At 34.2% G+C, this 15,032-nt stretch overlaps 2 protein-coding genes and 2 long non-coding RNA genes across 4 annotated transcripts in view; all 4 read left to right on the top strand.

Annotated features, from left to right (window-relative positions):
- LOC132180419 (uncharacterized) overlaps positions 1-2,637 on the top strand; it is a 45,279-nt gene extending 42,642 nt beyond the window's left edge. The window contains exons 2-5 of the long non-coding RNA XR_009440148.1: positions 908-962; positions 1,156-1,261; positions 1,503-1,612; positions 1,815-2,637. This is a non-coding gene — a long non-coding RNA (uncharacterized LOC132180419). The remainder of the gene's footprint in view (positions 1-907; positions 963-1,155; positions 1,262-1,502; positions 1,613-1,814) is intronic.
- Positions 2,638-4,277: 1,640 nt separating this feature from the next.
- Positions 4,278-7,220, top strand: LOC132181624 (putative disease resistance protein RGA3). Its single transcript, XM_059594876.1, has 3 exons — positions 4,278-4,583; positions 5,030-7,003; positions 7,086-7,220. Exons 1-3 carry the CDS (start codon positions 4,278-4,280, stop codon positions 7,218-7,220), a joined length of 2,415 nt encoding a protein of 804 aa, XP_059450859.1.
- A 36-nt stretch (positions 7,221-7,256) lies between these two features.
- Positions 7,257-9,336, top strand: LOC132183065 (putative disease resistance protein RGA3). Its single transcript, XM_059596461.1, has 4 exons — positions 7,257-8,104; positions 8,193-8,268; positions 8,783-8,941; positions 9,141-9,336. The coding sequence occupies exons 1-2, from the start codon at positions 7,322-7,324 to the stop codon at positions 8,211-8,213; spliced, it is 804 nt and encodes a 267-aa protein (XP_059452444.1). The 5' UTR covers positions 7,257-7,321; the 3' UTR covers positions 8,214-8,268; positions 8,783-8,941; positions 9,141-9,336.
- A 113-nt stretch (positions 9,337-9,449) lies between these two features.
- Positions 9,450-11,368, top strand: LOC132183066 (uncharacterized). The gene is made up of 5 exons (XR_009440347.1): positions 9,450-9,747; positions 9,829-9,966; positions 10,568-10,749; positions 10,897-11,055; positions 11,150-11,368. It is a non-coding gene; the product is annotated as an uncharacterized LOC132183066 (long non-coding RNA).
- The last annotated feature ends 3,664 nt before the right edge of the window (positions 11,369-15,032 follow it).

The raw sequence follows: 15,032 nt of genomic DNA on the forward strand, positions 1-15,032 counted from the left end.
TTTATTTTTTAAAATATTTCTTTCATTTCCCTTTGAAAATTAAATTCTACAAATGGTAGCATCACGCATTAGGTAAAAGACTTATAATAGATGACAGAAGTCAATCCCATCCCAAAATTTCACAAAAATTTAATACAAATTTGCATTACTGTGTTAGGATTTTCTTGATGTCAAATGTAGATTCTCTTGAATAAACGGATAAAATTTACATTTTTATTATTTTCATTGGAAATTTTTGGGTTATTGTTGAATTTATTACTTGTTTTTTTTGATCGAAAGCAGCAATTTGAAAAAGAGACAATTACTCTTGTAAGTGCTGGCTTGTAACTTTTATTTGTCTTTGCCCATGGTCCCATGTTCCATTTCCTCTTGGCTTGGAATTGTGTCCTTTTCACTTAACTCGCTCCTACCTTGATGGAAAAAGTCTCTTTTCACAATTGAGAACAAGAAGGGAGCTTTAAAATGAAGCATGATGAGATAATATGTATTGGAAATCCATTTATATTTTTATGCCTTCCTCTGTTATTTGATGAACAAGGGAAAGGGGAACGACTTTGTGATTTTGAATGGAGTATGTGATAGTTACATAATTTTGATAAAAACTGACATAAATTGCAGGTCTGTCAGCTTGAGCAGCAACTGTTTGATCATGTTTTCCCATCTTCTTCAGAGGATGTTTCAAGTTTGGCTCCATTGATTAGTCCTCTGTTTATTGATCAAATGTTCTCCTCTTTTTCCATGTGGTGCCATGGTTGAGGCTTATTCAATAGAAAGTATAATTTGTAATACATTGGGGATCAATCAGAGTTTTCATGGCTATGATCTAGATAGCTCAACCAACTTCAATTTCATGTGCTTTTTTGTAACTTTACAAAGTGGAACTGAAGTTGGTTATTTTGTTCTGCAGCTTGATGTTGATATTGCAACTCATATACAATCAAGGAAGATGGACCTAAGAGGAGGTTTGCTACTTGTGATTAAGTTGTCTTTTAGCATTATAATTTGTTCTTCATTTTTATGTTTCTATTGTGGTTCTACCTTTGCACGACCCAACCTGTTGGGAGGCCATATTCTGAATCAAGTTTGATACTTGTTTGCAAATAATGGGTACGTTCATCTATCATCTTATTATGCATTTTTCTCTCCAATTTACAGCTTACTTTATATAGAGACAGCTGATAGGCCTGGATTACTGGTAGAAATCATCAAAATTATTGCTGATCTCAACATTGATGTAGAATCAGCAGAGAGTGACGCAGAAGTATGCTCTCTCTCTCTCTCTCTCTCTCTCTCTGTGTTTAAAAATATTCTGTTTTAGAAACTCAATAAAATTTTTGCATAACTCTGAGTATTCTCATAATCAAATGCATATTTAGAGAGATTCTTTTTATTATTATTGTTATTGGAGTCATTGTTGATGGATTGATCTTACCTTTTTACTGTTTTCATTGGAAAATTTTGAGTTATTGTTGAGTTGATTATTTGGTTTTTTTGATGGTCAGCAGAGACGTGCATAAAAAATCATCAATTCATGAAGTGGATGTGAGAATCATTGGGGGATTTCTACAACAATGGAAACTATACAGAGCACTTTCATGGTGAGGAAGATCGGGTGAGTAGATGGTGCAAGGCATGACAATGAGCTGAGCCTGTGAAAGGGGACATTCAATTAACCATATTAATTTGAATTTTTAAATACTATTCTGCCTACAATTTGTTGTGCAACTTTTATCAGCATTTAGAACTTAACAGACATGATCAAAAATCCTAGCTGTCCTTAAAAAAGCCACATAACAAGTATTTTGCATTTGCAGGTTTCTTCCACTTGCTTGAAAGCATTTTAACCCCAAAAGATAGTGAGAATGCTTGCTTGTCTTCAAGTGAAATTGGTTGTTGTGCTCCAAGGGTAATGATTGGAAATGAAGATCATGTTAGCCAACCACTCTGTTTATGTCTCTTGTTAGTGCAATGCTTCAGTTAGTGCTGCCTTTGCATATATTCTTTGCCATTTATATTCTTGGTTCTGTTATATCTAAATAGGCTTTTAAAAAATTCTGTTTTGAAGATTCATGTTGTTAATTTTTTTTTTTTATGTGATACAAATTTAAAATATTAGGCATTGATGCCTATGACAGCCTGGATCATATTGATCTCAATTTCAAGGCTGGATGGAATGATATACTTACGATGAACCAGAAAACAAGCTTGAATCTGAAATAAGAAGATTTTTTGGGGATTCAACTCTTCACCCTAGAGAACTGGTGAAAGTCCAAATTATGAAGATTTACTTGAATGTTCTCCGTTATTTCATGGTTCGGAGAAACGAGTGTTTGTGAGAAAGCAGCATGAAAGAAATTGCAAACTCTCTGCAGTTTGCTGTGGCAAGTTATTTACATGCAGATTCTGCCATGATGTCAGTGACATTTAATGGATACGTAAGTGGACTTGTGTTTGCTTGATTGTGAGTGGACTTCTGTAGATAATGTTTTTAATATCAATATTCATTTGCAGGAAAGCTACGGCTAAAATATTGTGTATGCAGTGCTTGAAAATTCAGCCTGTTGGGCCAGGTTGCAGTATTTGCAAATTGTGTATGCAGTACTATCGATAGAGTAATATTGTGTATGCAGTACACAAAATAAATGGATGGGGTTTTTTTGTCACTGTGTTAAATTTTGAAGGGATCAAGTGTCACTTTTTAAACATTAAACGTCAAAGTACAAATGGATGGATAGTTCGGGGGTCAAGTGTATTTTCCCATATATTATATTTGTAGTTAATGGATTCAGATAAGTAGTTGCAAAAATATAATTTATTTAGTGTTATGGAATAACGAGGTTCTTCAGTTAGTTTTTCACAGTAACCACAACAAATTCAACTCGAGTAAAGCTGAGTAATTATTTCTCATGAATCTCTTATATGGTAGTCTTGAAATTAATCTCGAAGGAGCCTTCCGGAGGGGGAGCTCATTTTTCAGCTGACGGAATGATCTTGAGTTTCCAGGCTGGGTTGGTGGCCTTTCTGATGAAAGAGGATCGTTAAGGATATAAATCTTTTATTTAAATTTATTCAAATGACATGTAAGGTCAATAGGTAAAGAATTGTACTCAATTCAAATATTAAGGAAAGATGTAGCCTATAAGACTTTACCGTGTGGACATAGGTCATAGGTCAACTTCCTTAATCTCTATCTCTTTCATCTCTTTTCTCAATCTCTTGGTATCAGAGTTTTTTGGCTAATGCCAAGATTGATTCAATGGTTATGTGGAATTTTTTGTTTTTTCTGCCATGGTAGAAGCACTAATTAGTGTTGCGTCCCTTACTTCGCATCTATTTATTGAGATCACCGTGAGTTTCAGCCTCACTTTACTTCACTTGAAAAAGTAAAGAAAAGAAAGACTGAAACATTAAAGCATATTCCTCATCAAATTCTGGCCATCATAGCTGATGTTAGCCAGAATCACTTATGTCCAAATTCCAGACAAAGTTGCCATAGTTTCAATTTCGACCAAAGTATCTGATGCCGGGTAAAAAGACGCTGAAGTCTGAATTTCGGTCAAGCAGCCATTACAATTCAACTCATAGTAGCCATTCTTTAGCCACTCGATATTCAAGATGAATAATCGCTAACAAACTGTTCATGTTGCGGGGCATGTTAAGGATATAAATCATTTGTGATAAATGTTAATTTGTACTCTCTAAATCAAGGAATTTAGATAATATTTGTTAACCCTAATTTAAGGAAAATGTTTGTATTTAAAATTATTCAAATTACATTGTACTCAAATCAAATATTAAGGAAAAAGGTAGCCTATAAAGCTTTAACTGTTGTGGATATAGTACATAGGCCAAACCAACTTAACCTCTATAACCTCTATATCTGTCTCTTTCCTCTCTTTCCTCAATCTCTTTATATTAGTATTAGTAGGGATATTGCCTTCATGAGCAGCTCTGTTTCTATGGAACCAAAGATGCTCACAAGCCACAGCTCATATTTTAGAACCTTCAATACTTCGAGCACACGCCCAAAAAGAAAAAGTAAAAAGGAAGGTTAAACTATCAAGTATGGCATCACCGATCACTCCATCAACTGCATCTGATCCCATGCTTAATTGATACTTTAACCTTCCTTTTACATTTTCCATTCGGGGCTTAACCTATCTATTGAAGGTTCTAAAGTATGAGATAAATGCAAATGACCACACCTACGCTATCAAATATACACCAAACACATCTTCGACAGCGGCTTTGAGCAGTGCCTAACTCACCGACAAAAAATGGCCGAGGCAATTCTCTTTGACACTGCTGCGAGTATCGGTAAGAGTTTGGGCCCTCTGGCTCTCCAAGAGATTGGGCTGCTATGGGGTTTCAAAGATGAGCTTCAGAAGCTCGAAAATACGGTTTCCACTATCCAAGCTGTGCTTTTGGATGCAGAGGAGCAGCAGTCCCAGAACCATGCGGTCAAAGATTGGCTTGAGAAGCTCAAGGATGCCATGTACGAAGCCGACGACTTGCTGGATGACTACTCCACTCAACTTTTACGCCAACAAGTGATGACACGGGATAAGAAGATGGCAAAACAGGTAAATTCTTCATTAATGTTCTCATATGATGTTGTCTGTCACTAAAGCATTTCATATATATATTCTCCTCCCCAAATGTTTACGAAATTCAATGTTGTTATTATAACCTATCATTACATAGTTTATAATACCTCGAAAAGGAAACCACATATCGAAAGAATAAATCCATATCAACAATTAATTTCTTCATTATAATGTTAAACCCAACTATTGAAGGACATCATACACACACACACACACACACATATATATATATATATATATATGCAAAATCTCCAACCATAGGGGAATTCTAAAACTAGCACAATGATTATATTCCAATTGGTGGTTATAATGTAACAACAACAAAAATAACATGACCTTCATATTTTCCTTAATTACACACAGCCCAAAAACTGTTTCAACTTTTTGGGATGGACCATACTAAATATTTTGGGGTACTACAGGTATGCATATTTTTTTCCGAATCAAACCAGCTTGCATATGGCTTTAAAATGGGTCACAGGATAAAGCAAGTTCGAAAGAGACTGGATGAAGTCGCAGCTGATAGGATCAAATTTGGCTTCACTGAGCGCCTCATAGGGACACAATTTTTGTGTAGGAAAAGAGAAGATACACACTCTTTTGTACGTGAGGAAGAAGTCATTGGAAGAGAGGGTGAAAAGAAGGCTATTAAAGAGCAGTTATTCCATTCCAATGTGAAAGATAATGTTTCCATCATTCCCATAGTTGGAATTGGTGGACAAGGAAAGACCACGCTTGCTCAGTATGTGTACAATGACGAGGAGGTCCAAAGGCATTTTGACTTAAGAATGTGGGTGTGTGTCTCTGATCCTTTTGACGTGAAAACTATTGTTCAAAAGATCATAGAATGTGCAACTAAAAGGAGACCCGAAAGCCTTGAGATGGATTTGTTGCAAAGTCAGCTTCGAGCAGAACTTGATCGGATGAGATATTTACTTGTTCTAGACGATGTATGGAATGAGAATCCAAATAGATGGTTCAATTTGAAAAATCTGTTGGTGGGTGGCTTGAGGGGAAGCAAAGTTTTGATTACTACACGTAGCCAAACAGTTGCAGAGATTACAGGCACGGTGTCACCATATCTTTTAGAAGGTCTATCTGCAAACAATTCTTGGAATTTATTTAAGAAAGTGGCATTTAAAGACGGGGAAGAGCTAAGGAATCCAAAACTAGTAGAAATCGGAAGGGAGATTGTACGAAGGTGTGCACAAGTTCCTCTTGCTTTAAGGAGCATAGGGAGTATGTTATACTTCAAAAATTCGGAGGAAGATTGGTTGTACTTTAAAAACAATGAACTTTACAAAATAACAAAACAAGACAGTGATATTTTCCCAATACTTAAGTTGAGTTATGATCACCTCCCGTCACAATTGAAGCAATGTTTTGCCTTTTGTTCTTTGTTTCCAAAAGATCATGAAATTGGTGTGAAGTTGTTGATTCAGCTATGGATAGCTCAAGGCTTTATTCATTCATTAGATAGAAACAGACGTCTTGAAGATATTGGTAACGAGTATTTTATGGATTTGCTTTGGAGGTCATTTTTCCAAGACATACAAAGAAATGCATATGGTGATATAGAAAGATGCAAAATGCATGACCTGATTCACGATCTTGCAGAGTTAGTAGCAGGGGATGAGTGCATCATTTCAAATCCAAATGCAGAAAAAGTAGTTGAAAGAACTCACCATGTGGCATTTAATTCTCTAGATTCATTACGGGATATTCCACCTCTTTTGCTCAAGGCTGACAAAATGAGAACACTTCTTCTGCAAATTCCTACACTTCAACCATTTGATGAATATTATTATAGAAACATTGCAGTATTTGAGTTGAGTAAGCCAATCTTTGATACACTTATTTCAAGTTTTAAATGCTTGCGTGCTTTGAATTTAAGTTCTTTAAGCATTCAAAAAGTGCCGAATTCCATTGGCAAGTTAAAGCATTTAAGATATCTTGATCTTTCTAGGAACGATGATATCAAACTACTCCCCACTTCTATAACTAAATTGCAGAATTTGCAAACACTAAAACTTGACAATTGTAGTGGGCTTAAAGAATTGCCAAAAGACACTAGAAACTTGATTAGCCTTAGACATCTTGCGATTCATGGGTGTGACAGCATGACTCATATGCCAAATGAACTAGGAAAGTTGACTGCTCTCCAGACACTAACGCTTTACAGTTTAGGGAAGAAGAAAAGGTACTTTCCAAAGCAAAAGCGTGGGCTAGGCAACCTGGATAGTTTAGATGAATTGAGAGGAGAATTACATATCAAAGGTTTAGAGCACTTAAGATCTTCTCCATTAGAAGCCAAGGCTGCAAACTTGGCAAGGAAGCAATACCTTCGATGTCTGGAATTAGAGTGGGACCTAGAAGCTGGTAATGATAGTGATAAGGCAATTGCAAATGATGAACAATTGTTGCAAAACCTTCAGCCACACCAAAATTTGACACAATTATATATAGCTGGGTATGCAGGTGCTAGGTTATCTAGCTGGGTATCCTCACTCTCAAATTTGGTTTCTATTGTCTTATGGGATTGTAAATGGTGCCAACATATCCCACCATTGGATCGATTCCCTTTTCTCAAGCATCTCTATCTTCACAACTTAAGTTCATTGGAGTACATGAGCAATGATGCTAGTGACATGTCCTCTTCTCCCCTTGAAATTCTCACTCTTTCGAACTTGCCTAAGTTGAGGGGATGGTGGAGGATGAGGGAAAAAGTATCAGTAACAGCAGAGCCTGAGCCACATCATCATCTTCCATTATTCCCATCATTTCCTTGCCTTTCTTCTTTATGTATTAGTGATTGCCCTATGATGTCTCTAATACCAGTCATATCACCCTCTGCTTCCTCTCCATTTTCCGATCTTTCCAAATTGAAGTCTCTTTTTCTTATGGGATTAGAGGAACTTGAATATCTTCCAGAAGAGTGGCTGCAAAACCTCACTTCTCTTGTGACTCTGAAGATTTTGTGGTGTCGTAAATTGCGAATATCCATATCTCCACTCTTTCAATATCTCATCACACTTGAAGATTTGTGTATTGCTGGCTGCGAGGAACTTTTCAACAATGTGAATGAAGATGGCACACATTGCCTTGGACCTACAAGACTTGGTCATCTATCTATAGTACAAGTTCCAAACTTGGTTTCTCTCCCAAGAGAGCTTAGAGATGTTACCACTCTGCAAGGGCTTCAAATTATGGACTGCCCTAGTTTGGTGTCTTTGCCAGAATGGATTGGCAACCTCACTTCACTTCAGGAGCTTGGAATCATCAATTGTCCCAATTTAATATCATTGCCTGAAGGGGTGCGCCGCCTCACTTCTTTACGTCGTTTGAGGATTGCAAAATGTCCTCACTTGGAAGAAAGATGTCAACAAGGAATAGGAGAGGATTGGCCAAAGATTGCTCATGTCCCAAACTTTCGAAATGGCGACGATATTGGTAATCGTATGGAATGGATGCAAAGCCAAACTCACCAAATTGCTCAGGTTTTTAAGTGACCAATTAGACAGTAATTTTCTTCTTCTTCTTGTTCATCTTCATTATACTGTGTCAAGCTTTTGATTTCATATGCAGATCAGAAGGTTTTATGTATAGACGCTTCTTCAGACCTTGCCAACAATCAAATTTGTGCTAAGCTCTAAGATTTTTGGTATTGTTTCCTATCTTTCAGTTCAATGGCATTTCCAATATATATATATATATATATATATATATATATATATATATATTTTTTTTTTAAATTTTTGTTGTGTTTCCATTTGAAATTTAAATTCTACAAATGATAGCATCAAGTAATAGGTAAAAGACTTGTTGATAAAATGTTGTCCTCTTTTTCCATGTGGTAGAAAACAACTAGTTACCAATAATGTTTAGTAGAAAAGCAGAACTGGATCAAGCTTGTTTGTCAAGTAAACCTTCTCCTTTCCGATGTGTTTTTTAAATTTTAAAAAATGAGCATATATTTCCCATTGCTGTTTTGTGACTTGGTAATCTCGGCAGCTCATACGAGCATATATATGATTGTGCATTTTCAGTATAATGTAGTTTCCTTGTGCATATCTTTTTTCATATATGATATTCTCTTCAACTTCTTAAATGAATTCTTGACAGGTTCTTAGAAACTATTGTTAACAAATGTAGTTGCTCCTTTTTGTTTTATTCAGGTTAATGTAGGGGGGATCTTGTCACTGATTCCTATCTTGTCACTGAAGTGGATGTGAGAATCATTGGGGGATTTCTACAATATTCTCGGGTATGTCAGCCTCACTTGTACACAAAACAGTGGAAACTATACAGAGCACTTTCATGATGAGGAAGATCGGGTGAGTAAATGGTGCAAGCATGACAATGAGCTGAGCCCGTGAAAGGGGACATTCAATTAACCATATTAATTTGAATTTTTAAATACTATTCTGCCTACAATTTGTTGAGCAACTTTTATTAGCATTTAGAACTTAAAAGACATGATCAAAAATCCTAGCGGTCCTTAAAAGCCACCTAACAAGTATTTTGCATTTTCAGGTTTCTTCCACTTGCTTGAAAGCATTTTAATCCCTAAAGACCGTGAGAATACTTCAAGTGAAATCGGTTGTTGTGCTCCAAGGTTACTGAATTGAAGATCATGTTAGCCAACCACTCTGTTTATTGCAGTTCTTTTGTTAATGCTGCCTTTGCATATATTCTTTGCAATTTATATTCATGGTTCTGTTATATCTAAGTAGGCTTTTATAAAATTCTGTGTGTTGAATATTCAGATTGTTAATTTTTAATTTTTTTTAATGTGAATGTGCTACAAATTTAAAATATTAGGCACTGAGGCCTATGAAAGCCTGGATCATAGTGATCTCCCTTTTAAGGTTTGATGGAATGATATACTTCCGATGAAACAGGAAACAAGCTTGAATCTGAAATGAGAAGATTTTTCAGGATTTAACTCTTGATCCGAAAGAACCAGTGGAAATTCAAATTATGAAGATTTACTTGAATGTTCTCTGTTTTTTCATGGTTGGGAGAAACAAGTATTTGGGAGTAAGCATCGTGAAAGAAATTGAAAACTCTGCTGATTGCTGTGGCAAGTTATTTACATGCAGATTCTGCCATGACAAACCCAGTGAGATTTAATGGATATGTAAGTTTGCCCTTATATTGTTTACTTGATTGACAGTGGACTTCCATAGATAATATTTTTAGTATCAATATTTATTTGCAGGAAAGCTACGGCTGAAATATTGCGTATGCAATGCTTGAAATTTCATCCTGTTGGACCAGTTTGCTCAATTTCTTCCTGTGGTGGACTATCGATAGCAGAGTGCTATTGCAGTATTTGCAATTTTTTGGATGATAAAAGGTACATTCTTTTATTTATTTATTAACTTTTCCTCCCTAATCGTTTATTGATGACATCAATTTTTACGTTTTGAGAGTTTAATAGAATGCAAATTATCAGTTCTATAATTTGATAACGTAGGAGATTTGTTGGAGCCAACTCAAAGGTTTGAGTGCAAAATCATCTCTTTTTTTTTTTGTTCTTTTATAATAAGTTCTCTCCTTTCCCTGTTGCCTAGAACTGGCTAAGCTAATGATTCTTGTTACTGACTTTTTTATTGTCTGTAAATTCATACATCTCTAAACTACATGCTTGTTAAACTTCGATGCTTTTATATGTACTTGCATGGATAGTTGCACTCTTATTTTTTGTAACAATGGTACAGAGTTAGGTACATACACATTTTGTATTCAATCGATGTATGATTGGTTAGAGTTTTAAGGTCCATAATAACTGATGGAAGCAAAGTGCTATATATGGCTGCCATTCTTCTTGTCTTTTCTTTCTAATTTCTATAATCTAAACTTAGTGATTATTTTTACTGTGGTTTTATTAGGAAAAGTGAATTCCTACCTTCTTCTCCTTTTATCGATTTTCTCCCTAAACCTTGTTTCTTTGGCAGAACAAAGATGTAACTGATGCAATTCAGAAGGTTGCTGCTGCTTATGGCTGCAAAATTGTTGAATGTGTTTTTGTCCATCAGCTGAAGCAGTTTGACAGGAACTACCACTTGAAGATGAAAGCATCTAGGTTTATATTCAGTGAAATAAATCAGAAATTTCAACCCATGCCATTCACAGCTAGGTGTGTTGTGCCTTCAGCTTTTTTTAAAACATTGTCTTTTGGTGAACGTGTTAATCATGAACTCTTGCAGCCATATCTGGTCAGATTCACACACAGAGTTGATGTTAGATTTTCTAATTTTGCAACAATGGGTTGTTGGTTTTGCAGGAGATTATGTTGCTCACATCAAATTCACAGTTTTGCTAATGTCAAATGGTTCGAATAGAGTCACATCTCATCCTCTGTAGGAGCTGCAGCCCACAAAGACAACAGATGAACCCGAAATCAAGGCCTTGTTAGCCTTGGGCACAAATAAAAAGAAGAAAGGTAAGCTGGAACATAATAATTGGTAAACTAGAACTATATTATCCTCGGTTATATAATGTAATTGTTATTTGTTGGGATTATTTGTGTGTTGCAGGTAAAATGGGTGACAAAGCTGAGGAGTCAACAGAAGCCGAGCCTATGGATGCAACAACAAATGGTGCTGCTTCCCATCCCTAGATTGAGTCCTTTTTATTTTTTTTGTTCTGTTTCATTTTTCAACCCCCAAGTGAAATTTGGTACTTTGTTCAACCCAGTGTATCAGGTTGGATTGAGTTGGATTGTTATAGTGTTTAGACATTGATCATTTGATCCTAATCATGTTTCCTGCATATACGCCCTTTTATGCATCTCTTAAGTACTCTTGATTTCTCTGAAAATGAATTTATATCAAAAGAAGCTGATGAAAAAGGGGAATGGCTTTTTAGAATATTTTCGTAACTAAAAAGAAATAAAATTAGAAATGATTACTATAAATATATGAATGAAATTAAAGGGAATGTTAAATCTTTTGAATTGTTAGAGAAAGTTAAAATTGATAATAGAATAAAATTAGACAAATTGAAGTGTGATAAGAAAAAACTAATTGGTAGAACAAAAAGCAGTTAAAGTAGAATCAATTTTGCAAGAAATTGTCAAAGAAAATTTTAATTATACACGTACACTCCTTTTTATTCATTCCCATCTTTTAAGAATTATCAATAAAAAGAAGCAAATTTTAAAAAATTGGGTGTTGTTTCTTCCCCCACAATTATTTCACCTACTTATGAATTATTTTCACCGATTTCAAAAATTAATTTAGAGAAAATTGAGGAGAATGAGCATTTAGAGAAAATTGAAGAGAGTAAGCAATTAGCTAGAGGGAATTAAGTAACTAGGAGACAGGGAAACTAGTTAGCAATTGGAAAAAGTTGAAGATCACATTATATTTGAGAAGGATTTGAGATTGGCCACACACAAAGAAGACGTTGTTAGCACTTTAATGAGAAATGATACGGTTTTTTTGGGTATTTTTTTGATGTTCTCATAATCCGACGTGGATATTATTTTTTAAAAAAGCAGGAAAAAAAATTTGCTCCATCAGTCCCTCATTTTTTTTTTTTAAATAATATTCATGTAAGATTAAGAGAACATTAAAAAGAACTGACTGAACTGTAGTATTTCTCGCACATGAATTATAACTAAATATTTTGTATGAAATTTTGACAGATTTTCAACAAGGAAATTTTGAATATTGAAGTTTTGATTTTGATTATGGAAGCTTTAATTATTTGAGAAAATTGAGTTGACTTTCATATATGAATCTAAATTTTTATAATTGAGATGGTATAAAGATATTTCCTTTCTAAAAAGAGAAATGATAAGAGCCACCAATAAGGAAATGCTAGGTGTTCTCCTAGTGTCCTACGTGAAAATTAAATTTTTTTAAAAAAAACTAAAATTAAAGTGGCCCTACCACCGGTTTATTTTATCAACCGGTTCTCAATAAGCCACTTTAAATTTTTTCCAAAATAATTACGCTACCTCTTTCAGTTTAAATTCAAATATTTTTTTCCAAAATAATCAACATCACTCTCTCTCTTCCCCTCTCGCTGTATTAATAATTAAAGCAAACACATCTTCCTTCAGGCTTCAACGCTCTTACACCTTTGTTCTCAAGAGGTAGCTCAATCGGCTACGGACCACGCCTAATGAAGCGGAGATTCAAATCCCTCATCCCCTTTCCCTTGTGTGAACATGTCCAAAAAAAAAAAAAAAGGCACCTACACGTTTGACTGAGATGTGTTACCAACGAGTTCTCTTCAATATTCTCCCAAATTATCAAGCTACCTATTAAATTATTAAAAATTATTTTCTCAACGATAAAGATATCTTTAGTAAAAATAAAAGCAAAAATTTTGAGAAAAAAATTAAAACTATAAATTATATTAAAAAAAAATATTGTGGCCAAATTTAAAAATATAAAGGAAAATAACAATTAAAAAAAATCACTTTTTTAATTAATTTTTTTTGAAAAAATTTATAAGAATATTTTTGTCTTGTTGAAAAAATTTGTAGGTTAATTTTTATATTTTTGTTAGTCTTGAGGAGACATTGATAATTTTTTAATAATTTAAAGAAGACATTGTCTAAAGTTTAAAAGAAATATCAGATGACCTAAATTGATATATTTTAGACGGTATAAGCTATTTTTGTTTTCAAAAAATTAGAAATGAGAATTAGGCACGAATATATAGAAGGAAAGTTTGCAAAGAATACGGATTTGGATTTTCCCTATAAGATTAAAAACAAGATAGATATTCTTTCAATAAATGTTTTGACAAAAGAAGAATCTATGATTGTATAATTAATTGACAAAATTGATAATCCGGATTTAAAAAAGGAATATTTATTAAAATTAAAAGACACAATAGAACCCTAATAATAATATGAGAGAAATGCACATGCCCACACCTATCAATAATTAAAGCAAACACATCTTCCTTCAATAATGCTCCAACGCCTCTGAATTGATCACTACTTCAACAGCTAACTCAATTTTCTTCAATATCTTTCAAACTTTAAATTAGGATAATGTACTTCTTGAATTACAAAAAATTGTTAATTAATGTTTCCCCATGATGAAATTACCCTAAGTAAAATAAAACCAATTTTTTTTTTTTTAAAAAAAAAAAATTAAAACTAAAAATTATAAGAAAAAAATGGGTAGCCAAATTTAAAAATATGAAAGAACAAACAATAAAAAAATAAAAATAAAAAATAAAAAATCTTTTTTTTTTATAAAGAATTTTTTATCTTATTAAAAAATTTGTAGAGTAATTTTTTTTTTTTGGTAGTCTTAAGGAGATATTGACAATTTTTTTTTGTAGTTTAAAGAAGATATTATTTCAATTAAAAATCTAAAAATTCCGTAATAACTTGAATAGGATAACGAACTTTTTCCTTTATAATATATCAAAATTTATTTGTTAATGAAATACTTTCTTATTCACGTGGCCACATCATACTTTCTTATTCGTAAGACCACACGGCTATGAGCCACCCATTATTGATCATGACCTTTGGAAATCGATTCGGCGAGATGATATAGAAGATATAAGAATTGAAATATGAGCCGCACATGCATGGCACATCATATCTGGTAGACTCCCTTTAAATTATGCAGTATGAATAATATATCCCATGCACGGCCGTACCTCTTATCAATAATATATACCTCAAGAGGAGTTTTTAGCATTATTTACTTGACTCACCACCCACAACCCACAAATGGTGGAAGAAGTTCTCTTCGACATTGCTGGGAGTATCCTTACGAGTTTGGGCTCTCTTGCTCTCCAAGAGATTCGAGTGTTATGGGGTTTTGAAGTTGAGCTTCGAAAGCTCGGGAGCACCGTTTCCACCATCCAAGCTGTGCTTTTGGACGCGGAGGAGAAGCAGGCCCATAACCATGTGGTCAAAGATTGGCTTCAAAAGCTCAAGGATGCCATGTACGACGCCGATGACTTGCTGGATGACTACTCCACTCAACTTCTACGCCGACAAGTGATGACACGGGATAAGAAGATGGCAAAAGAGGTAAATTCTTCATTAATGTGCATATATATATGATGTTGTCTATGACTAAAGTATTCCCATACTTGCATACAAATATTTATCACAACACAAGCTAGAGAATATATATATATATATATATATATATATATATATATATATCATGTTACATAGCTTAAAATTCCTCAACAACATTTCAAAAGAATAAACCCACAACAATAATTTGTTCATTATAGTGTTAAACCCAACTATTCAACTGTACGGAAATTCTAAAACTATCACAATATGGTCGGATTCAAATGGGTGGTTTACAGGTATGCATTTTCTTTTCCAAATCGAACCAGCTTGTATATGGCCTTAAAATGGGTCATAGGATCAAGACAGTTAGGGCGAGATTGGATGAAATTGCGGCTGATAGGTTGACATTT

Source organism: Corylus avellana, chromosome ca5 (genome assembly GCF_901000735.1).
Source record: "Corylus avellana chromosome ca5, CavTom2PMs-1.0".
Taxonomy (NCBI): Eukaryota; Viridiplantae; Streptophyta; class Magnoliopsida; order Fagales; family Betulaceae; genus Corylus; species Corylus avellana.